Source organism: Schistocerca cancellata, chromosome 11 (genome assembly GCF_023864275.1).
Source record: "Schistocerca cancellata isolate TAMUIC-IGC-003103 chromosome 11, iqSchCanc2.1, whole genome shotgun sequence".
NCBI lineage: Eukaryota > Metazoa > Arthropoda > Insecta > Orthoptera > Acrididae > Schistocerca > Schistocerca cancellata.
The window spans coordinates 21,599,872-21,627,121 of record NC_064636.1 but is presented as its reverse complement, the minus strand read 5'-3'; the positions used below and the strand labels follow the sequence as shown (position 1 = coordinate 21,627,121).

General features: G+C 38.9%; 1 protein-coding gene across 1 annotated transcript in view; it reads left to right on the top strand.

Moving 5' to 3' along the window:
* LOC126108671 (basement membrane-specific heparan sulfate proteoglycan core protein) overlaps positions 1 to 27,250 on the top strand; it is a 761,963-nt gene that overhangs the window by 463,057 nt on the left and 271,656 nt on the right. Inside the window, exons 16-20 of the mRNA XM_049913980.1 lie at positions 1,762 to 1,878; positions 10,799 to 11,032; positions 21,251 to 21,364; positions 23,281 to 23,400; positions 24,728 to 24,841. Of these exons, the coding sequence (XP_049769937.1) occupies positions 1,762 to 1,878; positions 10,799 to 11,032; positions 21,251 to 21,364; positions 23,281 to 23,400; positions 24,728 to 24,841 (699 nt within the window). The remainder of the gene's footprint in view (positions 1 to 1,761; positions 1,879 to 10,798; positions 11,033 to 21,250; positions 21,365 to 23,280; positions 23,401 to 24,727; positions 24,842 to 27,250) is intronic.

Genomic DNA, 27,250 nt, shown 5'->3' with positions numbered 1-27,250 from the left:
GGCATACATATTTTGTGGTGCATGCCATATGAGTGAATATGTTTTGCACATCATTTCGTGCTCGGATCTTACACCTAGAAATTGGTCAAATGATTTGCACAATAAGTATCACAGGCATGCTAAATGTGAATGTGCCCAAATCTTTAGTTAAAGTCATTAATAAGAATTACCTGTAGTCGACATTTCTTAGATCATATTGTCGACTTGTTTATGCAAACTGCCCACTAGATTTGTGAAAGGCGGCATTAATTTGCTCTTGTATTTTTAATTTTTGTGATGAAACTGAAGTCGATTAAAAATGACAATAATTCCCACTTGACAATAAAAGATTATCATTGTAAATAAAGAATTGATGCAACTTAGTCATTACAACTTAATAATGTATTGCCAATACTTCAGATTTTAAACATTAATTGAACAAATTTTAATATATCAGTGTATATTCACAGAGGTTTCTAAATATATTTGTTGTTGTTAAGTCAGTATTTAAATGTTGTTGGGATAAAAATTGATATCTTTATCGGTAGAATGACAGATATAAAGGAGAAACTTCAAACTGAAGTGGCTCGATACACATATATGATAAGAATATTGATGAAAAACAGTTCAAATGTAGGCCCTGATATGTTCAGTATTCAGCAGTAGATTTGCACATTAAGGCCATAAATTTTTATCTGATAATCGGTTTACGTATCTTGAACATATGGATGTATATTTTTGCATGTTATACATATAACTTTTTTTCTACTGCTTGATAGCATATATGGATGTCGTTTGGGTCAGATGATGCTTGGTCCTTGTTGGTGACCTTTCTTACTTGGCATCATTTCCTTAATTTTGAAGTTACTGTTATGTGAAGACCATTTCATAAAATACTCTTAGAGATTTTATATGATAATACTAGCTTAGATTTTGCTATAAATGTGTTGCTAGTTGGCAGTAGTGAGGCAGGTTACATATCATTGATCTGTGGTGCTTTTTTTTCCATCAATCTAAGAGTAGTGGATCTTTTCTCTGGGGTTGTTGATGTTCTGTACATTATCTGAATTCAAAACTTGCATCCAACCATTGTATACATTAAAATGACAAGTGGAGAAGATCAGCAAGTTCTGCACCTGAAACACTTATATGCTGGTAGAAATACTGTTTCAAAATTGTTTTAACTGTTTCTTGGAAACGTTTTTGTAGCAGTAGGCTAATAGAGTAGACATGTAGAGTTTACAGACTGCCTGTTCAGTTCTACGAAAACCTCCAAAATTTAACCATTTTATTTGTGGAATTAATGCTATTCAGTTCAGAATTCATGGCACGAGAGTTAATTGCACGATTTGCTCCCCTCTGCTGTTAATTTTGTAATTTGGCCACCATATCAGCACCACATCACTGACCTTGTAAGTTGCACCACACCCTGTACTGTAGAACCAGGCATGCATGTATTGTTAGCCATTTTTTAAAAATTCTTTGACTTTATCTTTGTAACTGCATTTAAAAAGCAGTTTGTCAGATTTGCACATGTATTTAGTGTATGTGGTGAAGTGCCTGGGAGAACCCTCAGCATAGCAGCACCCTTTTATTTGGCACTGTATTGGTTGTAATTTTTCATTTCTCACGTATGCTTTTTGTTGTTTTTCTTTTTTTTCCCCTCCACCCCTTTCTTTTTCCGTCCCCGCACCCACATTCCTGTTGACCTTTGCGCTCTATGCACATTTCCTCCTACCACCAAAAATTTCTCTGCACTCAACGGGAACTTCCCACCGAAAGAGGGAGTGTGCGTCCCGGGTGAGTTCCCCTGTGCCGACGGAAGTCAGTGTGTGCCAGAGTACCAGCGGTGCGACGGCCAACGCAACTGCAGGGACGGGTCCGACGAGGAAGACTGTGGTAGGTGTCTGCGCGCATTCACTCGTCCATAGCGACAGCGTCCGCTCTCTAAATGTCGTCCAGAAACTCTGGTGTGTGTGTGTGAGGGGAAGGGGGGGAGGTCAACACAGCAACATAGGAGAGGGAGTCAAACTTTGAGCCAAAACTCTCTGTAGGACTGATTTTCCAGGGAGAATCATAATTCCAGCTGATAAATGTCATGGTTTGAAAATAATTTGTTTGCCGGCACTGTGACCCACAATTTCAGTACCTTTCTCGACTGTCACCTGCCATCTGCAGGTTGTGACAGATGCTATAGTTCACTCTAACCACTGAGGAAACCACATTGTTGGCTGATGACCTCTAGATGGCGAGTGATGGTCAAAACTGATAAAGTCATACTGAAATTGTGTGTCTTTGTGCCAGAAAATAAATCATTTTCAAAGTGAGCTTTTGAACAGTCAGTGGAACCTCCAGTAGGACTGAAATGTCGTTTGTTCCAGAATGATAATTTTTTTCATAAAATTGGAAATATAAATGGATAAAATAAAATTGATGAAGGATAGTTGGAGGACTGGTACAAATCGTATTTCCAGATATCTCTTTGAGAAAGAGATACAAATCACCTGCTTTGGTAGCTGACTGATATGATGGGAATTTAATGGTCTGAGTGAAACCAAATGAAAACTCCAACCTTGTTAAATACAAAATTATATTTTTTGTTATTGTGGCAAAAACAATGAAAACTCCAAGCTTTCAAAATATAGCATTACTTTTTTTGCTTAGTGAAAAATAGAAGAGAGAGGCCATGGTAGGAGAATGTGTGCTTATTTAGGAGAGTTGTAAAATCTGACAAAACAATATTCTGCATAAATACACAGAAAGACCTGTATTATATGCATATGCAATTGCCAAACAACCACTGGAAGCAGCCACAATCACAGCTATTAAATAATCTGAAAATATGCGTATAGAGTGACCTAAAGTGGAAGGAAGACAGGAAAGCGGTTGTAGGAATAGCAAATGCCAGGTTGAGGTTCGTTGGGAGAATTTTTGGGCAATGTAGTCCACACATGAAGGAGGTACTATACAAAACTCTTGTAATGCTTCTTCATCTGAGAGCCTTACAGTATATGGAATAGAGAAGTTCCAAACCAGAACAGCACATTTTGTCACTGATTCATTCTGTAAGGGTGAATGCATCATAGAGATGCTTATCCTGCTCCAATGGCCAAAGCTACCAGAGAAGTGTGCGTCATGGTGTAATTTACTGTTGAAATGCCAAGAATGGAGGAAGAAATTAGTGTTTAACGCTCCGTCGACAATGAGGTCATTAGAGATGGAGCATTAGCTCAGAATAGGGAAGGGTGGAGAAGAAGCTCGGCCATGCCCTTTCAAAGGAACCATCCTGGCATTTGCCTGAAGTGATCAAGGGAAATCTTGGAAAACCTAAATCAGGATGCCCAGGTGCGGGTTTGAACTGTCTCCCTCGCGAATGTGTATCCACTGTGCTAACCACTGCACCACTTCGCTCAGTAACTGCCAAAAGTGGACATGCCTAGAAGAGTCAGTCAACATATCACTTTCTCCTACATTTATTTTGTGAAAACACCCTGAAGGTAAAATTAGAGAGGTTTGAGCTCAAGCAGAGGCTTACCAAGAATCCTTCTTCCTGCAAACGATTTGTGAGTGGAACAGGGAGTTGGAGAAATTGTAGCGGTAGCAAAAGTACTCTCTGTCACTTACTGTAAGGTATGCGTGTTAATATACCTATGGATCTAAAAATAGTTTCCATCCTAAATGGCAGTTTTGAAAGCTTGGTGTTTCCATTCTAATTAGAACAGCTAGGTAATCAGATAGAAATAAAAGTGCCAATGAAATAAAGAGAATGTGGATTGTATAGGACACATTCGATGCAGTTGTGATGTGTGTTGGTATATGTGGTTGAGTTGCCGACCACATCTGTCTGTATACCTCTGACAGAGCTACATTGTTTCTGTAAACACTTGTGTTTTCTCGAAAAATTCACATTGGCGTGTGTGAGTGTACTAATGTAGGAACCGTGCCAAAATCAGCACTCAAAACATTACTTCCCTGACACTAATGTAGCATTTGGTGTGTACTTAATGTAAGTAGATGTTCGTTAATGGGTTTTAAGTATGGTGGTGGTTTGTGTATATATATGTACATTTGTGTCTGAAGCACAGAATATCTGTAGCAGGGAATACTTGTACAGGGTGATGTGGGCGGTCTGTTTTAAGAAATTGCTTGAGCACATGGGTTTTAATGCCAGTTTGCATTGTGTCCTTTCAAATCAGTGGCAAGGATGATAAACATTCCTTACTCAGCAAACTATTCCCTTCTTCTGAACACAAAATGAAACTTGAGAAGTTGCGGAGAATGGCCGGAGATTTAATTGTTATGATTTTCTGTCCACTTACTTTTGCTGTATCCCATTCACACATTACCTCCCCAGACTTAGTCTCGTGAGAGTGGGACTTCGATCTGTTTTGAACCACCGGTGATAATGTGAAGTCTTTCTGCATGTTATGAATGGCTGTCTGGTCAATGCGTGTGTTGAGTAAGGTCTGTTTATCACTTATTGTCTTTGATTTTTGTAAATAATTTTTAATTTACCCATATTTCATTTTAGCATTCATAGTTAGCAACCATAAAACGATACTCAGTGTGGCATAATTACTGTATGGCAGAACCTTTAAACAAAATGAAAAGTGTAGAGAAGCTGTGCGCAGCATGTGTCACAGTGCCTCTTTTTTTTTTCTAATTAGGAACACACATACAAAGCAGATAGATGTACATGTACAGAACAAATGAAAGACAATGTCTTTTTATGGATTAAATCAAATATGAAAAAGTTTCTTGCCGTGGCTGCATCTGCATACATGTGTATAGCCTCATGCTGCCCCTAGGGATATCTTATTCCCACAGTATTTTTGTACAAATAATGAGTCAAGTATATACCAGTTTGGTTGAAATTGCTTTTATGTCACCTCTTTATATCCCCACCGTCAGCCACAGGACTTCAAGGGGTGTATTACTGTCACAGTAAGTTTTTTCTGTGTTACTTGGACCAAGAAATTGCTATGTTCATTACAGAGAGAATCTGATATGTTACTGTCTGTGCCCCCTCCCCATACACCGCCACTCCTAGAGGTACAGATTCATCGGTACTGTTATAATGTACGTAGCAACCCCGACAACTGTGTATTCGATACAAATATCATTCGTTATCGAATAGTTCTCTATGTCATGGCTTCTCACTTCCACACAGACTCCTAGGGATGGTAGGGGTATACTACCTCGACAGTAGTTTACGCAAATAATTATACAAATAATGAGATCTTTATACACAAAATTTGGTTGGAATCGCTCCGGACATTCCTGAGTTATACTGCTTTGTCACTCTCTTTTTGCCCCCATGTCCACCACTAGGGGAGGTTGGTGGTTTGCACCTCCTCAGAAACCTTTGTGGGTGTGTGCACAGCTCACCAACGCCTCATTACAGTTGGATGAGTGGTATAGGAATGCACAAGAGACAAACAAACAGATACTGATTTTTATATCTTATCTTTTATTTTTAATTTGAGATAGCCGCAAATGCAGATTTACAGGAGCAGTATGTAAACTTTTATACAACTTGACATGTCAAGTTTTGGGAGCGTGCAATCTTAATTTTTGATGTAAAATTTGCCTCAATTGCAAATTTATACAAGAATAGCTGGTTTCGATTGTTCGGGCAGTCCTCTTCAGATCATTAAAAACCTCATGTTAGTGTATTGTTAGAATGTAGTGTGTTATTAAGACGGTTGTGCATTGTGTGATGCTATTTTTTAATACACGGGCAAATGCCCATGCTCCAGTGAGTGCAATTTTGATCAATATGACAAACTAATCGTATAACTTGTGTGCACCTTTGGATCCTCCATTTGATGGATGCTTCTTCTATCTTGAAAAGTATCTTCAAAGAATATACAGCATTTTTAATGGCACGGTAGGACTTACTGTAATGTGATGAATTACTCACTGTAAAGATGTTTTATTTATCTAAAAATAATTGCCTGATCGATCTAAACTGGTCTCTTTGCAATCTAGACATATGGATTTCATAGAGATAGAATATTTTGCCTCAGTTGCACATCTTTTGTTCTATCACAATCTGTTTGACCTAGAAGCTTGTATTCAAATGTTACATAATATCCAAAACAGAAAACCAGGCAACTGTAGGAGGTCATATTGAAAGAAGCTAGTATAAAGAAAGTAAATGAAAACTGCCCACTGTTTGTGTCAGCAGACATTGTACCATATTTCATGATGCCAAACCTAAAGCCCATCTCATGTGGAGTACTATTCGCCATAAGTTTGCCTGGTGGTGCGCTTGCAGAGATGACAGCCAGCTCGCACATCTGAGTTCTCGTGAGGTGAAAGATGGAGTGCGGGACGTGGCACACTCGATGACTGCGTGAACAGCAAGGCCTGAAATCCAGATGATCTTCAGTCTTTCTCAAGCAATTTAAAGACACTATTGCAATTTTTGAAGTCAATATTCAGTATTTAAATATGATTCTTGCACATCTCATAGCTTCATCCGATCACTAATGCGCAGGTACTGAATAAGGAGAGAAAAGTGCTTTGTTTTTATAAGGCTATGTATTTTGCAAGAAAATACTGAAGATTTAAACATGCACATGACCCTTATCTGTGATTTGCAATTTAAATTGGAGGACCAGTTGAACAGAGTAGGTAGTGTCTTCTAAATAGGCTATAAAGTAAACATAAACAAAAACAGTGGTAATAGACTGAAGTTGAACTAAATCAGGTGATTCAGAGGGAATTAAATTAGGGAATGTGATGCTGAGAGTAGTAGCCGAATTTTCATTGTTGAGCAGCAAAATAACTGATGGTGACCAAAGTAGAGAGGATATAAAATACAGACTGGCAGTAGCAAGAAAGATGAATTTTTTAACATCGAATATAAATGTAAGTGTTTGAAAGCCATTTCTGTTGGTATTTGTCAGGATTGCACCCTTATACGGAATTGAAATGTGCGTGATAAGTAATTCAGATGAGAATAGAATCTTGTGAAAAGTGGTTCTACAGAAGAATGCTGAAGGTTAGATGGGTAGGTCTAAAGATAAATGAGGATGAATCTAACTGGGGATTAAAGAAGTTTATCATGCAACTTGACGTGGGGGGGGGGGGGGGGGGGGGTTAACTTCAAATGTGTAGAGGGAAACCTAGATGTGAATACAGTAAACAAGTTCAGACAGATGTATGCTACAGTAGTTAGGTAGAGATGAGGTGGTGGCTTGCACATGGTAGACAGGTGTGGACAGCTGCATCAAACCAGCCTTCATGCTGAAAACCATAACCATGTAGTACAAGTGGTAGGCAACTATAATCATTTGTTGGTGATTGTTTTTCAATATGGCACAGGCAGCTTTGAAGTTAATTGCTTCGTAACACACTAGGATGCCCATTCTTTTATCATACCCAGTATAACCTGTGCCATCTCAAAATTTTCCAAACCACAAAAAGACATATAATTGAGGCAAACATTCACCTAATGCCCAGTACAATGTTTTAATAGTTGTGTTGGTGATTTTGCCACTTTGAAAATAAAACTAATTAGCCTACCACTGTGTGAAAGGCACTTATGTTACAACTGTATATGATAGATCTTAGTGCACAAATTTCTAAAGAGATGGTAAGTAACATCTTAAATTTGGATAAAATGAGCATGGTAAATATGATTAGAAGGCTCCGTAATGTATAGTTATAATGTCGTCCTTAGCTGGCCCCATTGCTATTAAATCAGTCATAAAGTAGTTTAGCCACACTGTGTATTTGTTCAGTTTGGAAAATTAGGTTACAATACTGATTTTGTTCTGTGAGTGGTTTCACCAAATGGTAAGCTTGAAACTGTGTCGTTAGTATTGCTTTTGGTTACTGATTTAACAAAATGTAACTTGCAAGAACCTTGTTAGACTATGAATTGGCAAACGCCATTTTGTTGATTTAGTTTTTGATCAGATAATTTTTATGTGTTGGCACTGTTGTATTAACATAATGTTGGGTTTGTTAGCCATATAATCTGTTTATCAGTTTCAGGTGGACATACTGTTTTATGTAATTATATTTGTGGTAGAGGAGCCATGCTTTACTGCGTACTACATTGTAATATTTGCTTTACTTAACATTCCTGTCCATACAAGCTGGTTTTCACATCTCTGTTCTTGCGTTACCTTATTTAGAACAAACATTACTCTGCAATTTTGCACAAATCAAGGTCGAAAGGGATGTATATTAGTCAAAACATTGTTGTTCATGTATTTACTAATTTATGTGCAGCTATGCAGTGATAGCAAAGAGTTAGCTGGGTCACCCATTGTGTACCCTCTATCTGCTTGTGAGGTAATGTGATGGCTCTAGTTTTGCACAGTTCTCTTAGAATACCACACTTCAGTTGTTTTTTATGTGATGACAAAGGCTCGAATATTTTCTTCCCTTTGGTAGTGTGAGCATTGTTTATAAGTTTGTCAAAAAGATGCAGTCATGTAATTTGAGTTCTTGAGACTGTAAACAATGTTTAACAGTAAATGTTTTAGAGTGCCTGCCCATGTCTTCACAATTAACTTCTTTAAATAAGGGCTTGGTGAAACAAAATATTCTAAATTAAAGGAAACATGAGGATTTCCTTCTATAAATGAGAGAAGATAACCCTGTATGTCATGCTAAACTGGCTGTTCAATTCTCCTGAAACTGTATTCAAATGGGTGCCCTAGACACTTTTATCAGGTGCTGTAAGCAGTAACCTTTGACATGAGTGCTGCCTGAACTGCAAGAGAAAGTACATCTAAGAGTCTTTTACCTCACAAAGATAGCTTGGTCATTTGTCATAATGTAGTACAAAAGTATGGAACTGTCAGTCTGGCTTAACATTAAAAGTAAATTAAATCTCTTAGTGAAGTGTGTATGTCATAGTTAATCTTCCAATAGAAGGCATGTTCACACATGGAATAATTGGTGAAAATGTTTATACAAATTTAGCTGCTTTGTTAAAATGACAGACAGTAGTGTTTACACTGTGTTTTTCTAAAATGCTGTTACGTGGAGAACTGTAGCAGAAATTTTATGTGAGGCAAGAGCACAGTGAATCGCGGTTGTGTTTTTCATATATGTATCAAACCTTCACTGTTCAGGCTTTGGAACTAAAATGTGGAGAAATGTAAAACTGGTTTAATTAAATTATAAAGTGCATCATTACATAAATGTTGTTCAGATTGCAAACGTTTCCATGGAGAAATAAAGGCATTATTGAGTTCTAAAATTGATTGTTACATACGGGTCATGATATGCTGTTACAGATTCACGCACCGTTGACAACCGTACAGGAAAGAAACATTGCCCTTAAAAATATGCTTTGACCTAAGCGCAATAATTGTTTCACCATCCCAGCACTATGGCTCTCAATCACCTAAGTTATAAGTGTGTAAACATCATCTTCTCTTTATTACCGAAAATTGTGTAGAAGGGGTTTGAAAAGAAGTATTCCTTATTTTGAGAGGTGGTAGTATGGACAAAGACAAGAACAAAATGTCCATTAAATACCAGCTACAAAACACATACTTTATGAGCTATGAGCACTTGTTTCATCTTTGGTACTGTGAACACATCTCTTCTGCTGAAGAAGTAGTCAAAGCTCTTAAAGTCTCATTGTAGAGTGTATGTTTACTAGACTTTTTTCCTTGTTTTCATTCGTACTACCACCTCTCAGAATGAAAACCAAACACCATGTATATGGGTGCCCCTCCTAAGAGAGGTGAGGCACATTTTCTCCGGTGTTTTGGCAGATATTTTCAATTTCATTTTTGCAGCTTGTAGCCGGACTAAGCTCAAGCAAGTACTGCTCATCATGTCTTTCATGCAACCACTTTTGATGGAAAGTGTTAGTTCATTTCCTGTTGCAAACAAAATGATTTTTAAAATGGAATTTTCCATGGACAGTCACTGGGCCACCCCTAATTAGTCTATTGCAAGATTTGCTTTATATATTAACAGGGACATCCTTAAGAGAGGGAGAAGTTTATATGAAGAATTATAACTTAGGTGAATGAGATCCACAACACTGGGATGATGAAACAGTTGTTATGTCGAGGTCAAAGTCATTTTATATATAATGCTGGGAAAATGCGGCCAATCTACAAAGGAGACTGATTACAAATCTTGTGTGTCATATTGTATAATATTTTTCAGGTTGACTAACAGGAGAGTGTCACAGAAATGTTGACATGTGTCCTGGCATACTATTGAATACAGACACAAATTATCCCTTGAAAACCTGCTTACAAAATTCCACAAACAGGTTTTAAGTGAAGAATCCAGAGATATTCTTCAGCCCCCGAACGCTCCCACAGGGACTGGAAAGACAGGATGAGACTAATTACAGCCATCACAGAGGCATTTAAGCAGTCATTCTTCTCCCAGTAATGGGAGTGGAACAGAAAGAAACCCTAATGTGTGGTACAGTATTAAGTACAACCTGCCATGCATGTTACAGTGGTTTGCAGAATTTGTAGGTTGGTTTACATACTGTATATGAGGTGAGGTGCAAGTTCAGAGATGTGAAACCTATAGAGCGAAAAGGAAAAATGTTCTTCCAATTGAAATTGGTCCAGGCACCAAATGCACACACAAACACATTTTTATAAATATAATATTGTGAAATGTGATCCAGAGTGCGGTAGCTTTAGGATGTACTGTATCAGATCTGCTACATTCTTGGCAAAGGGCAATAGAACCATGCTGATTTGGCAGTACATTTTTCCTTAAGTTCACTGGACAGTGCAGATATAACCCAACTCCTTTCCTAAAGTAACTACCACACCATCTGTGACGTGACCCCCTTTTGGGAATCCTGTAGAAGGCTGCGCGGATAACCAGTTCGAGTGCAACGACGGCACTTGCATCGACCTGGTGAGGCAGTGCAACGGCTTCCCGGAGTGCCGCGATGGCAGCGACGAGTTCAACTGCCCCAACCCTGACTTTGACCCCGAGGTGCCTGGCGGAGGCTACACCACTGGCAGGGAGCCCGATTTCAGCCGCTCCCCGGATTCCACCGAGTATCCGACTGGCGCTCCGCCGGTAGACGAAGAAGGTGCTTACAACTACTGCTGTGTTCCAAAGTATAGCCGTTTCCCTAGTTTCTCTAGTTGTTCATTGAGTGAATGGTGCAGCCTTTGACACTTTTGACTGGTACAGCGTTTGCCAGTTATGTACTTTGGTGTACAGTATGGATACCACAGGGCTGATAAATAAAAATCTTCACCAGCTGATCTTCTTTCCTTACAATATCTTGAACTCTGCTATGACCATGAATTGTTCTGGCATCATTCATACGTAGTTGAAGTGGCGTCTGGAATAACGTAAAAAATTTTGGTGGCTGGCCACCTGAAATGACATCTCATCTTCTCTTTATTCAGTTACGAAGTCAGACACAGTTGTTCTTTTTGTTTTATACTGATTTCAAGCAGACAGCCTGAAATCCATTACTATCAACATGACTTCCACGACAGTCATTTCACAGATGAAAATGTTGCGTCAGTTCTCACAAAATTTCAAAAGTGAACTGTTGCTGTGTAAACAAACATTTATGAAACTAATTTCGTGATGCTGGTTTCAGGAAATGAGTTTTTCAACTCAGTGTCTTCGTGTAAACTAAACTCTACTCGATGTCTTTACACTGCGTTGACACAATATCTGCCCGCCCTCCCAACCCCATGTTATTAGTTGTTAAGTGAGTTGAATGACACAGCATTTGAAACCTGAGTCTTTCAGGTCTATACTTTGTTCCACTTTACCTGTGGAGAACCCTGGAGAAGGGAACAATGGTGGCTGCATCGTAATTGGTACCTGAAACTGACAGGGATGAAAATAGGTGATAATAGAACCAAAAACATTTAACTTCTCAGTAAATTGGGCTCTACAAACAAGCCAATTCAGGCTGTCACTTCAGTATGAAATAATGTATTTGAAATGTAAACTTTCCGTTCAACTCTCTGTCTAATTAGGGTCAAATTTTACATAAACACAAATGCTGTTTATGAGTCGTAACATGAACATTTCTCGACCGATGTGTGGTTACGGTTACTAGGTGATCACGTGATTGGGCCACGAATTGCAAAAGAAAATTTGATGGGTGAGGATACCTTCGATTCATGTTGCTCGATCTTCCAGGACTGCATGAATTGGGGAATGTGGTGATGCACGATGGAATACCTTCACATTTTGCTGCTGATGTAAGATGATATCTAATATACAACTACAATCCAGGATGAACACACAGAGCAGGGCCTGTGCCCTGGCCTCCAGGATAACCGGACCTCAATCCTCTGGATTTTCCTGTCTTGAGTCATTTCAGAAGTTAACTGTACAACACTCCCATTGACACAGTTGAAGGACTGCAGCAGCGAATTACTCAGCCTTATCAAGATTTCCGAGGTGATATGAGGGCGTTGAATACAGTTCGCAACTCTTTGCAGAGACAAGTGCAGTATTGTTTCCAAATATGAAAATGATACCTGGGACACCTCCTTGAACAGGTACAATGTACAGTAAATTGTAACATGGAACACACACTGAAGAACTATTTTATTTCTTGTTAAGGGAGGACATAGATAAAATTTGAGACCAATTAGATGGAGACTTGGATCATAAAATTCACGTTTCAAATATGTTTGTGCTAACTAGGACAATAATTGTATGAAGTCAGTGGTGGCTCGAAACCACATGCACTCAGTTATTTCACAAAAGGATCATTTGCAGACCACTGTTTACTGGGGCATGTTAGTTTTTGTTGTTGTCTGCTTTCACCCATCTCAATCTTCGCCATCAGTTGTGATATACCCTCTATGCCTTCCCATTTTCAGTGTTCACATGCATTTCTGGAACTGCCAGTAAGGCAGAACCCGTCCAGTTGTATCTGTATTTTTTGCTGGTCTTTGCCCACCCGTTAGATTTCTTTTAAAGGGTCATACAGCATGTCCTAAACTTTTAGGGTAAAAGTTATACAGGTGGTAAAGGTTCCAAGAAATGTGCCTTTAGGTTAGAGACTAGTGCTCAGAAATGAAAGTTAAGTTTTTCACTTTTGTATCCAGTTCGCAACTTAACAGCTAAGTTTAAGCTCGTGGCAAGAGTTCAATGTAATGATGAATAATGTCAGTGCATCCGTTACTCTGGCACATAAAAATGTTGCCACAGTATCAGAAAATTTCCAGTTCTCTGTTGTATAATGAAACATATTATTGTTACCACTTCGTAAGATGTACCTACAACTTACAACAATGTGCTTAAGTAAGAGATAATAATATTCAGGTATATTAGCACTCAAATAGTTTCTATACTCACAGTTTTAGTTGCTAGAGGTGCATGGGGGGAAATTACAAAATCAGAAACTGAAGGTGCAAATGGTTCTGGAAGATTTTAGAACCTAGAGCTGTCTAGAGTGTTCAGTTGCAAAGTGAATAGAGAACTGAACAGAACAGACAGAACACCGTGAACGAGTAGAGGTAGGACATTCATATTCACAGGACATGTGCATTAATGTGTTCTGCAGTAATGATAACATTTGAACCATGTTGGCCTGTGGGTTCAAGGTGAACATGCACATTGTGGTGCAACACCACCTACTGGTAAAATGTGCCTGTGGTTCTCATTGTTGCTATAAACTGAAGGTAACAGAGCAGTGTGACTCAAGTAGACGTGCAGGATGCCTCGCAGACATACATGTGAACTGTGGTGTTATATTAGTGAGTTGTCTACCTGCTTAGCTGGCTGGTAACATGCTAGCCTCCCATGCAAGCGGCCCAGGTTCGATTCCCGGCCGGGTTGGAGATTTTCTCTGCTTGGGGACTGGGTGTTGTGTCGTTCTCACCATCATTTCATTCGCATCACAGGCACACAAGCCGCCCAGTGTGGCGTCAACTGAAATAAGACTCGGACATGGCGGACGAACTTCCCCGGATGGGGCCTCCCGGCCAGAGATGCCATAAGCTCATTTCCATCAGTGAGTTTGAAAGAGGATGAATTATTGGCATAAGAGAATACGATGCAGCCATCTGGGAAATTGTTGCTCCTGCGGGACAAAGTGTTTCAGCAGTGTAATGGATGTGGGGAGAATGGTTCACAGAAGGCCGCAGAAAACGAGGTGGGACAGGCTGCACCACCCAGATCGCCTCCCGACAAGATCGACACTTCATCTGAATGGCATTTCGGGACAGATCTGTGTCCTCCTCTGCTCTGGCGCAATAGTGTAACGTGTCGTACACTATCAGGAGTGATAGTCAGCTGCAGTTTACTACACCACGGGTTACATTTGCTTTGTCCACTTCTCAGCCTACCTTTGACAAATGTACAGAAACGTGCTAGATGGGGAAAATGATGGCTGCATTTTCATTCGCTGCAGAGGGGGGGAGTGGCATCACAGTCACCACATTCACACGAGACATAAAGCGTCAACTTGAAGCCTTACGGTGTGGGATGCTATTGGGTACAACTGCAAATCACAGTTGGTGTGTGTCCAGGGCACTTGACCAGTGTAACGTACGTGAACAAAATCCTGTGACCCTTAACATTACCCTTTCTGTACCAAAACCGCAGATGCCATTTTTCAGCAAGATAATGCACGATCACATGTCGAGACACAAACACGTGCTATCTTGGTGTCTCAGGATGTCAGCCTTTTGCCCTGGTCCGCCAGGTCACCAGACTTACCGCCAATCGAAAATGTGTAGGATGTGGTGAAACGATAAGTACATTGGTGTTTCCCAATGCCACCCACCACAGACGAACTTTGAAATGAGGTGAAGTGTCAGGGGTGTCTATACTACAGGACGCCATTTGCGCCTTATATGTGCCGATGCCATCACGCATGGAACGAGTTATAAAGGTCCATGGCAGACCCTGTGCCCACTAGGCAACAGGACACATGCTGAACTGAGGTGACTGAAATGCTAATCATTTCTGCAGAACGTACTACGGTACCGTGTCCTGTCAATATGAACGTGGTGTCTCTAGTCATTCAAGGTGTTCTGTTTTTCCTGAACAATAGTGTAGTTATGAGATTTCACAGGGAACAGTTTTTGGGACACTTGCAACTAGTGAGGATATTTCAGAGTGATACTAAAGTGTACATCTTTGTGGTGTGGCATGATACAGACTCACTTTGCCATCCCATATTTTTTGGGGATGGGGGGCAGGGGGGTGGCGTTTGCACCATTGGCACTTTACGATATGCATATTTTATTTGTCATCTTCCATAGGAGTATGTGAAGCCAAAAATATTTTGTCACGGATCAGGTTGACATATAATGTAGATAATGCAGATTAGGAAATTTATAAACAAGACAATTAAAGAATTAATAAAAAAAGGAGGGAATGTTTGAATAAATAACATGTTACAGAGAAAAGCTCCTACCTAGTGTGCCTGAATACTCCATATTTATCACTCGAGTTTTTAAACTTTGTTGGAAGCCTATTGAAAAAGAAACTAGGTTAAAAATAACAACATCCTGGTAGGGCTCTGTCACCATTATTATGATACTCAACCAGGTAGAATAGCCCCTAATTTTTGTGAAAACAAATTGGTTTTCATGTGGACAACAAGGCAGGGAAAATTTGCTGGCATATGCCTACAAAACAAAACCGTTTTCTCCACCAGATTCAAAGGGGACTCATATATAACTGAGAATGTGGTGTTTGAGAATGTAATGCACATCTGCATAATTACAATCATAACACAAGCAACAGTGAGGAATCTTAGAAGGTACTGGAGAAGGGTGGATTAATGGATGCTCAGGGGGGAAATTAAAGTTTTAATGTCTTCAAAGAGCAACTGAAGCTGTGCTTGGCGAACAGTTGGACCTCAGTAGTAAGACATTTTTAGATAATTTTAGATGTTTCCTCTAATGTGCTAGAAGTACATATTTTTAGCTTCGTCAATCCCATTGTGATGTACATAAATCTTATTTTGTTCTCTCTGCCCCCACAGTGGCTGATTTCAACCAGCAGATAACACAAATTTAGATATATTACTCGTATTGTTGATACTGAACTGTTGATTCTCTTACTTTCAAGTGTGACACGTTCCTACAAGGATGTTGTAATTTTCAACCTAGTTCTGTTCCATCATAAAACATTGCCTCTTGCAAGTACGTGAATGGCAGAGGCACATAAGCCTAAATTGCAGTACCACAATAAAGCGGGTACAACCGAAAGTGGAAAAAGATAGCATTTAAAGAACTTATACAGGTGTCATACCTGCATTTCAGGAAGTAAAGGGTTAAGGAAGTGTTATTTAAGTGCTTTTTGTAAAGGTAGTGCCACTGATGTCACTGTAAGAGAACATAATTAGTTTACAACCGCACACCCTACTCGCATCGATCGTACAAACATTATACTACCTGACCATTGGTTCATTATTTCAAACTAGTCCGTGTAGAACCCTCTATCATCTGTATTCATTCTGACAATAAAGGTTTGAGACTTCTGTATGACTAATTTCATGCCCATTTCTTCGTAGAAAAATTACCACATTATATCATAGTATACACGTCTTCATCTGAGATTGCTTGTTGTGATAATTTGGTGACCACCTTGCTGCCCAGTGCTTAGGTACAGACTTTTCCATTTGCTTGCCATCACATTTCTCTATAGTTCTACCAGGGTATAACTGTATGTAAAAAGTCTTTAGAAAGTAGTCTCAAGACCTCCGTTGGTATCAACTGAGTTCATTGGTATTTGGAAAAAGGGCACTATATTTCTTCGTTTTACTAATCAATCTTAAAATTTGATTGTCACATATGAATCTCTCTCTTCTGATTAGTCTGGGCATAGTTTGTCATATATTTCCACTCTGTTGTATTCCTTAATTCTCCTTCATATGTTGTATTATAGTAATAATAATCCAATTTATTGCTTATATTGGTGATTCCATGTTCTATATTAACAGCTTATGGTTAATAGTATACATTTAATTTCATTGTCATGTATATTTTAGTTATGTGTATACATATTTGAATAGTTGTTGAGTAAAATTTGAATGTACAAATTGTATTTACCTGTATAAGTTTTCAGTTCAGGGTTGGTGACCTGTAAGTAAATTGAGCCTAATCCATTTATCTCACACTCATTTCTGGATTTCCCCATTTGTAGTGAGTTTTTAACTTGGCCTGTGTAGTAATGACGTACACATGGCTGATTTGTTTAATTAACGTGTCCTATGAGTGTTATGGATTGTGGGGTTGGTGTGTAATTTATACTAACTGAAAAATTTTAGTCACAGTTAATATTTTTGGTGTGAGATATTTGTTAAACTTCTGTTGTTTGGTGTGTGTTTTCCCTGTCTTTTTGAGGTGAGTGACTCACAGTGTATATTGTAGTGGTGATATGTTGGCCCACATAACAGGCCAATGTGGAAGAAGGACAAGCACTAATCATTGTGTGGTTTTCTGTGTATCATAATGTAGAAAATGGCAGTAACGGTTTCTGATTTGTGGTGTTGTGATATTACTTACAACTCGTTACACCCACCCTTCTCATCACGACTGATACTTGTGCGTTAATTGATAAAGATGTGGTGTGACCCAAATCAAATGCAATCTACTGTACCACTGCATAAAATAAATGCTCTCCACCCTATATTCTTGCACTGAATGAGGTGACACAGTAGTTAGCAAACTGTGTCTCGAAATTCGGTAGAAAATCCGAAGAAATTCTGGTCGTATGTAAAGTACACAAGCAGCGAGACGCAGTCAATACCTTCGCTGAGCAGTGCCAATGGTACTGTTACCGACAACTGTGCCACTAAAGCGGAGTTATTGAACGCAGTTTTCCAAAATTCCTTCACCAGGGAGGGATATATTCCAGTATTTGAAACACGAACAGCTGCTAGCATGAGTTTCTTAGAAGTAGATACCTTAGGGGTTGCGAAGCAACTCAAATCACTTGATACGGGCAAGTCTTCAGGTACAGATTGTATACCGATTAGGTTCCTTTCAGATTACGCTGATACAGTAGCTCCCTACTTAGCAATCATATACAATCGCTTGCTCACCGTTAGATCTGTACCTACAGATTGGAAAATTGCGCAGGTCGCACCAGTGTTTAAGAAGTGTAGGAGGAGTAATCCATTGAACTACAGACCTATATCATTGACGTCGGTTTGCAGTAGGATTTTGGAGCATATACTGTATTCAAACATTATGAATCACCTCGAAGGGAACGATCTATTGATACGTAATCAGCACGGTTTCAGAAAACATTGTTCTTGTGGAATGCAGCTAGCTCTTTATTCGCACGAAGTAATGGCCGCTATCAACAGGGGATCTCAAGTTGATTCCGTATTTCTAGATTTCCGGAAAGCTTCTGACACCGTTCCTCACAAGCAACTTCTAATCAAGCTGCGGGCCTATGGGGTATCGTCTCAGTTATGCGACTGGATTTGTGTTTTCCTGTCAGGAAAGTTGCAGTTCATAGTAATAGATGGCAAATCATCGAGTAAAACTGAAGTGATATTAGTTGTTCCCCAGGGAAGCGTCCTGAGACCTCTGCTGTTCCTCATCTATATAAATGACCTGGGTGACAATCTGAGCAGTTCTCTTAGGTTGTTCGCAGATGATGTTGCAATTTACCATCTAGTAAGGTCATCCGAAGACCAATATCAGTTGCAAAGCGATTTAGAAAAGATTGCTGTATGGTGTGGCAGGTGGCAGTTGACGCTAAATAACGAAAAGTGTGAGGTGACCCACACGAGTTACAAAATAAATCTGTTGGAATTCGATTACTCGATAAATAGTACAATTCTCGAGGCTGTCAATTCAACTAAGTACCTGGGTGTAAAAATTACGAACAACTTCAGTTGGAAAGACCACATTGTGGGGAAGGCGAGCCAAAGGTTGCGTTTCATTGGCAGGACACTTAGAAGATGCAACAAGTCCACTAAAGAGACAGCTTACACTACACTCGTTCGTCCTCTGTTAGAATATTGCTGCGCGGTGTGGGATCCTTACCAGGTGGGATTGACGGAGGACATCGAAAGGATGCAAAAAAGGGCAGCTCGTTTTGTATTATCAAGTAATAGGGGAGAGAGTGTGGCAGATATGATACGCGAGTTGGGAAGGAAGTCATTAAAGCAAAGACGTTTTTCGTCGCGGCAAGATCTATTCACGAAATTTCAGTAACCAACGTTCTCTTCTGAATGCAAAAATATTTTGTTGAGCCCAACATACATAGGTAGGAACGAATCATCAAAATAAAATTAGAGAAATCAGAGCTCGAACAGAAAGGTTTATGTGTTCGTTTTCCCGCGCTCTGTTCGGGAGTGGAATGGTAGGGAGATAGTATGATTGTGGTTTGATGAACCCTCTGCCAAGCACTTAAATGTGAATTGCAGAGTAATCATGTAGATGTAGATGTGCTCACGTTTAGAATGACGATGGTTCACTCCTGTGTCTGGTCATCCAAATTTAGGTTTTCTATTATTTTCTTAAATTGGTCAAAACAAATGCCAGATGCTTCCTTTGAAAATAAATGGCCAGTTTCCTTCCCCATCCTTGACACATTCCGAACAGCTTGTGCCCCATCTTTAATTAACCCATTGTCGATGGGACATTAAACCTTAACCTTAATTGCTTCCTTCCTTCCTCATATATGATCCAAACCCCTTTTCCTTTTTTAATAGCGTAGCTGTTCTTGATGTACAAACAGACCTGCTACAGTGCTAATAATTCAATGTTTAATGGCTGGAATAAATATCTGGCATAGTGTTTTGTAAAAGAAAGCGCCTCCCTCTTATTAAGGTCAATTCACTCTGGGTGTGACAGAACAGAATGTCAACACATTTCCACGATACATATAAAATGACAGTATTCACGTGGTTTTCAGCAGAATGTGATAGGATGGGTCAGAACAGGATATCACTGGTGAGGATTTATGGAAGAAAATTCTGATGTTGACATTGCTAGAGGAGGGAAAGGGAAGAATGATATCATCTGCTAACAACATAAGTTAACCTAAAATCTCCACACTTCTCATGTATTGTAAAAGTGGATTTTGTGTCTGCTTAATCTTTATTACTTGCTTTGTTTTAGTGACATATTATGAAAGTTGCATTAGGACTTGAATATTTTGCCTGCCAGTGTTCTTACACAAATGCCAAATACATGAAAACAAACAAAATTCAGTTTATATAAAAGGTAGAGGAAGAAAAGGCCTACACTCTTCACCAAAAATGCACATAAATGGGTTAAACAATTTTCGCTAAAAATATATTTTGTAATAGTGAGAAAGTCAGCTCCATTGAAGGAGAAAAATAAAGTTTTTTGATGTTTCCAGAATGTTTTTGATGTTATTTGACAAACAGAAAAAAAGATGGCCAGAGGATAAAATCAAAAGGCACTTAAAATAAGTGCTGATATTTTGAATTGTTTGGACAACACATTTTCTGATCTTTCAGTTCCGAGTCATTTATAAACTTTTCCATTTGACTCCCATCAAGAACTTACATTATAAATTTTGTTTTGGCCATTAATAAAGGCATCAATCCTAGTTCCTTAATTCTGATGTTATGTATTGAGTACTTATGCCACAAATCGTAACTCGTAACATTTTCATCATTCCCTAGCAGGCTGAGCAAAGTGATGTTGTGTTGACATTTCTTGTGTTGTAAACACTACATCATTTGACAGAGACATTCACGTCCTTTGACATCCAATGTGAATTGATCTTCTTTAAGATGTTAATGAGGAGTGATTGCCAGATATGTGATTTTGCTAATGAGAGCCAGACAAAAAGTATGTGGAGAGTTCTGTCAGTTGTTACATTCTCACAGTTCTGTAAAAGTACAATGGGGTGTCACATCAAAGATAGTAGCGACTTCAGTCAGCAGATAGCCACTGTGTGCAGGGAATCAAGGCCAGGGAACACATCCTCTGAAGACAGTCCCCGAAGATGGTGGCAAAACATTGGCTCTATCAAGAAAACATTTTCTGTTTCCTTGCAATAGCTCGGAAATTTTAATAATTGATGTGATAGCTTCATTTTAGGATTCCACGTTAAATAACTGTCCCAGTTCATTCTTTTCTTTAAAGGGGGTGCAATGACTCGTCCATGAATTTGTTGGCTCTAAAGGCATTTGCTAGGTACCATTAAATGGAATCGATAATTGATTCGGGCTCCACTTGAGAAGGCATCAGCTACCTCTGAACCACAATCCACACTTCAATCCCAACAGAGACCTCAGCATGTTGAATGTGACGTTTTTTGTGCATTACTGCATTGTGTTGTTTTTTTTGTTTGTTCCACTTCACTCACGCAACAGAGTGCACGGCTGAGCAGTTCCGCTGTTCAAATGGCTTGTGTATTTCTGATACGTTCCGCTGTGATGGCTACCCCGACTGCATCGATGGTTCTGACGAGACTGGATGCCCACGACGTGAGTATTTAAGACTTCTGTGCTGTACCAGGTTCTCTCTCTCTCTCTCTCTCTCTCTCTCTTTCTCTCTCTCTCTCTCTCTCTGTGTGTGTGTGTGTGTGTGTGTGTGTGTGTGTTAGAAGTATAGAAGAAATTATTTGGATAATATGTTTTGCAGCTTTAGTTTTTACAAAAAGAAATGCATTTGTGATCAGTCGATAATTTTTCTTTACTTTTACGTGAAACTTCCACAATTTTTTAAGAACAAGAATCAGTTTTAATCAACTCTTGTATCTCAGCAGTTCTATTTATATGTTCATAGCCCTCTTGTTATATCTGAATGTCATTCTCAAATATCCCAGTTATTAGTTTCTGTTGTAGTAACATGCAGAAAACAGCGACTTGTTATAAGAAGCAGCTTGGCACAAAGTTTAGCATCAACCTCACATTCAGGAGTAGGGCTGTGCCATCCACATTTATGTTTCCCGTGATGTTCCAGGAATCAAGTTAAATGCTGGGTGAGTTCCTTTGAAAGGACATGGCCCCTGTAATCCAGTCCTTGTCCAATCCAAATTTGAGACCCATCTCTAATGACTTCGTAGTTATTTATGTGAAAGATCACAGACTTTATCAACCTGCACTTCATTTATGTCGATTAGCGGTCCGACAGACATGTTCGATTTTGGATTATGCGTTCCACCATCAGATGTATCTCGAAACCAATTCTATCAATTCACGAGTAGCTAATAATCACTGGTATAAATACCATTTTTCCACATAGGTAATATCACAAAGTTAGACTCTTCTCCATCTGTAATGTACACTATGAGGAAGCATATTGGATGTAGAGTTCCCTTCCTTCATTTGTGGCTTCACTGTCTTGTTTTTTATTTGTGATGTACCACCCTCGCTGTATTTTCTAATTACTGTACTTCAGTGTTCGTAGAAACCAGATTCTAGTTTTCTTGTGAGATGCATTTTAATTGCTGTACTTGCAGTAGCTTGTGCTGCATACACTGGAAGATTTACGTTACATTATTAGAATGGAAAATCTTTCCATTTGCACACACATAAAAAAGACACTTAATAAATTAATAACAAGATTTATTCCACAGTCATGTATTACAATCACGTCAAACATTTAAATTCTCTTTCCAGACCCTTTATACTATATTAACAGGATGTATTTTCAGTTGTATTGTTATAATCTTATTTCCATTGATCTTTTATATAGTTAAATGTATTTAATTATTCATATACATTTATATTACTCAAATTTTCACCTCCTCACAACCGTTATCACTCGCATAATTTTTTTTACTGAAAATAGTTAACACTTTTATTTATTTGCAAGATCACAGTATTCCTCATTTCATTCTGTGTTTATTTTTGATTCATCAAGCCCTACATTTGCCCAGATTTATATAATGAATTGTCTTAGTAAACAAATTTATCTATATAAATTTACCTTTTTCTGGCCAATTGACTGTAAAACTATACTTCTTAACAGTGGTTCATATTTTGCAAGTACAGCATTTTGAACTGCATTCAGTTTGGTTGAATTTATATTTTATACTAGCTTTTGATTCCTGTTTACTGAACATTTGAAATTATGATCAAAGTTGATACAGACATTATTTGTTCTCTAAACTGTGGTTTTAGATTTGACACGCATACTAAATTAACCAGTCATTATTCTCAGATCATGGAACACATTCTAAGTGGAATTTATTCCTTGTTTAATGAAAACAAGAATGGAGCGGAACTGTTCAAATGATGAATGTGAGCGTATTGTGTAATTCGCAAGTAGATTGGTATTAAATACTTCATTAATCCCTTGCATGTTGATTGCATCTCATATTGCAGCAGTGAAGAAATTTCACATAAAAAATACAGTGTTTATTCACAGTCGGCTCACCCCTTTGTCATACCAACAGGTGAGTGTGCCGTATCCGAGTTCAGGTGTCGCGACGGGACGTGCATCCCGCTGGGCCGCCGGTGCGACGGGCGGACGGACTGTTCTGACTTCTCTGATGAATACGACTGTCCAACACCTGGTGAGTGCTATGGCAGTATCGAGTTCTCTTGTCTCGTTAAGTCCTGCCTTTCTTCAAACTATCTTTTACGATGTCGTAGGGTCAGCATTGCCTCACATTTTCCTACACTTCTCCGGAATCTGAGCTTGTGTTTTCTGTTTTTCTTATCTGTTCAGGTAACTGTAAAATCAGGACCCAGAATTGCTGGTCAATGATTTCTTACGTACAGGAGAAATGTCAGTACTACCAATAAGATGGGTATAAAAGTACATACACTATAGTAGATTTCTGAAATAATAGTTTCTTCCTCCAGAAGGAGGAGAGATGGGTGATTAGGATGAGGAGAAAGGAAGGGCAGGCTCTCAGACTGCAGGTTGTTAGGGACCTATCTGTTGTGAGTGGGAGGAGACACAAATGTGGAAAACGAGGGAAGGGGGACTGGAAGAGTAGGAGGATAAAGAAAGTACATTGGTAAGCATTGGGCCAATTTCAGTCTAGAAATTGTAGTGTAACATGTCACTTTGATAAAGTGATTTCTTGCACAGCATCTACTGACATGATGAATGATGATTTCCACCAGAAAAGCTTTATGTAGGCTAAGTGATGAGTTAGTGAAGTATGCTGTTTGGAAGTTTGTTTTCTTTATGCGCCTGTATTCTGGAGTGGATAGGCAGAGTGTATCTGTAAGCCTGGATGACAGTGACACTCTTGCTATGTTTTTTGGTACCTGCTGTTTAGACGGTTTATTCGGCATTGTCGGGTCCAGCCTCGGAGATATGGTATGTGCCATGAAAGAACTTTCATGGCAGTCGCAGTGACGTCATGAGAACAGATGATTTTGCCTGTCAGTTTCCTGTTGGGTGTCATTTGAGTGAGAATGAAAGTCAGTTAATATCAAATGAGAGAGAGAGAGAGGGAGACCCTCCTCCCCACCTCTATCCCTGCCGCCCCCCCCCCCCCCCCCTCCTTTTCCACCACCTTATACACCCTGCCTTCTGAACATCTTGTTGTGCAGCTGCTGAATCACCTGTCAAAACAACTTCATCACACTATACCACTATCCCCTCCTCACTTTGTGTGTCTTTCCCTACCCTATCGTTCAATCCCGCGTCTGGCCATCCTGATTTAGGTTTTCCGTGATTTCCCTAAATTGGGTTCGTTTGAAAGGGTACGGCCGACTTCCTTCCCCGTCCTTCCCTAACCCGATGAGGCTGATGACCTCGCTGTTTGGTCTCCTTCCCCAAACAACCAAACCCTACCCTATCCCCACCCAGGCAATGGCTTATTTTCTTTCAAATTGCTGACAATGGTACCAAATAGCCATGACAAGGATCTTTGTTTGCTGCAGCTCCAACATGCAGTGCTCTGGAATTCACTTGTGGGGATGGCAGCTGCATCGACCGTCGACGCGTCTGTGACGGCCGTCCTGATTGCCGTGACTACTCGGACGAGAGGGACTGTGGTAAGTGAGAGAGAGAAACTTCTAAAATAACCTTGCTGGAGGTGACTCTTTGTATGATTTTCTCCTTTCAGTAATTGATAAGAAGAAGAATATTTGCAAGAAGAAGAATATTTGCAGATTTGTGACTTTGAGTGTAAATCCGCACATCAGCTCTGTTGAAAGAAACGCCCTCACCAAAAAAAAACCTTAATAACTGCTGTTGCTATGAATAAAAAAATATCCACTTTTCACATACTGTTAATGTGAAAATGAAATGTATCCTTCACCAAACACAAGAAAGGGGATCAAAAATTGTACTTCAGGAATGTTTGGGCATTTATATAAATTCTGTGAACAGGGACATTAAATGTGGTTACCCTTCGTCTGGGAGTCATAGATTTTTGAGAAAGCTTTCGACTCTGTTTCGACAACATCTCTTGGTTTATTTCATCGAGATGCTGAGAAATCCAATTTTAAAAGACAAGCTGTGCATGTGGATCCCAATTGATGCAACTATTGCCAGCAGTCACAGAGCATGTTTTAATACCCTTAAACTGAGGGAAATGAATTGAAATATGTTGTAATGAATCATGCCTAAATCATCTGTATTTACTGACAACATTATTATATTTTCCTCGCAAGAAGAGGTCCCCAGGGATGGAATGGACTTTTCGAAACCGCCTATGCAGTGATTTAGGTTAGGGTTCCCACATTTCACCTTGGTGGGTCCTCGTTTGCGAGTAATCGACAGAAAACAATTTAAGAATTTATCGTAATGCACTAGAACCTTGAAAATAACTCTGATAGTATAGTGGTTATTTAGTTGGTATTCTGAATCAATCAAGTGCAATTTGTTTCATTTTTATCAAAATGACTGTCATTATTTTTCTCTATTAATTGGTTTAAATCCATTTATGTTTATTTCTAATCCTTTGTTGCATTGTTTTAACCATTGTATCAATACTTTTATGTGCCCTAATTTTTACTTTCTTATGTTCTTCGTTTGTAATCATAGTCCAAATGATTTTAAATAAATTCATTTATCCATCATGGTATTTAAATATTTTAAAACTCATCTATTAAATAAAGGAAGACAGATAATCTATTTACACTGGCTGTGAAGTCATGTTAAAAATTTGTTGTTCGTTACAAGATGTACATTGTTTGGCTGGTAATCGTCATACAAAACATAAATTCTTCTGCCCCATGGACAAAACAATGCTGATGAAGATTCAAACAAAAGAATGTTTTACAAATAAAACAAAATTCAAGGAAAAGTGATTAATAAAATTAGAGATTCCAATAATGTGGATAAAAATATAAATTGACAACAAGGAAGTTAAATCAGACTAAACAAAAAAATATCTTTAAACCAATTAATAACAGAAATAATGAATTCATTTATTTCTATAAAACTGTAAAGAGACGGGATTTGAATCTACTACTTTCAGTGTACCAAACAAAAATTTAACTGGTTCGCTGTGATGTCATTATGAGGTGCTCTTTTGAAGGTACTAGTGAATCGCAATAAATTCTGAAAATTTTTTCCCTGATTACTTGCAAACAAGGACCTATCAGGATGTGGTACCTGGGACCCATCTTACCACATAGGCAGTTTCAAAAAATTAATCCCATGTCTGGAGTTTGGAAGGTGGCTTGCAAATTAATTCTAACTGTCTACAGTGAACAGGTTGGAAAGAAAGTAATAGAAATTCATTATGAAGTCATACAAAAAGAAGGAGCAGATTTCCAAATTTTGTTTTAGCAAGTACAAATGACAAAATCTTACAAGTGTACTTCACAAATTTCTGAAAAAGTTAAAGTTTTGTACCTATCTTACATTTGTGTTCTATGTGAAGGACTATGTGCCATGACAGACATGGATAAACTTGTCATTTTCTGCAGAACCCATTGAGGATGTCAGTCACTCGTACTGATAAAACGTCAGATTATCAATCAAACAACTGATGGCTGGAGAAACTTGAAACGGTTACCTCCAGGTGGTACATTAAGAGCTGGCTATGAAACGTTCAGTGTTTGCAAAGTGTGAATTTGTTTTAATATTTGATAATGTTTTGCATGGCGAAGAGCTTGGGTATGAATTTTGGAACATATGATAGTGTGTTTTACAATCCCTGTTACAGGCTTATAGGGCTTGTAGAGCAGACTTATAGTAGACAGAGCTTTGATAAGGAATTGATATCTGGAAATGTACCATTTGGAAATGAAATAAGTGTGGAGTTTGGATCACTTTCAACCTCCTGCTTTGCACTATGCACACTAACTGAGAAGAGGGCGTTGAGATCAGTCCTTGTTGTAATTGTGATATCACCTACCATTTTTATCCGGCTACAGCAATGGCTATGAGAATTTGATACATTTGCAAGTAGGAGGTTTGACTGCGGTGCTCAACAGATGCACTACAGTCTC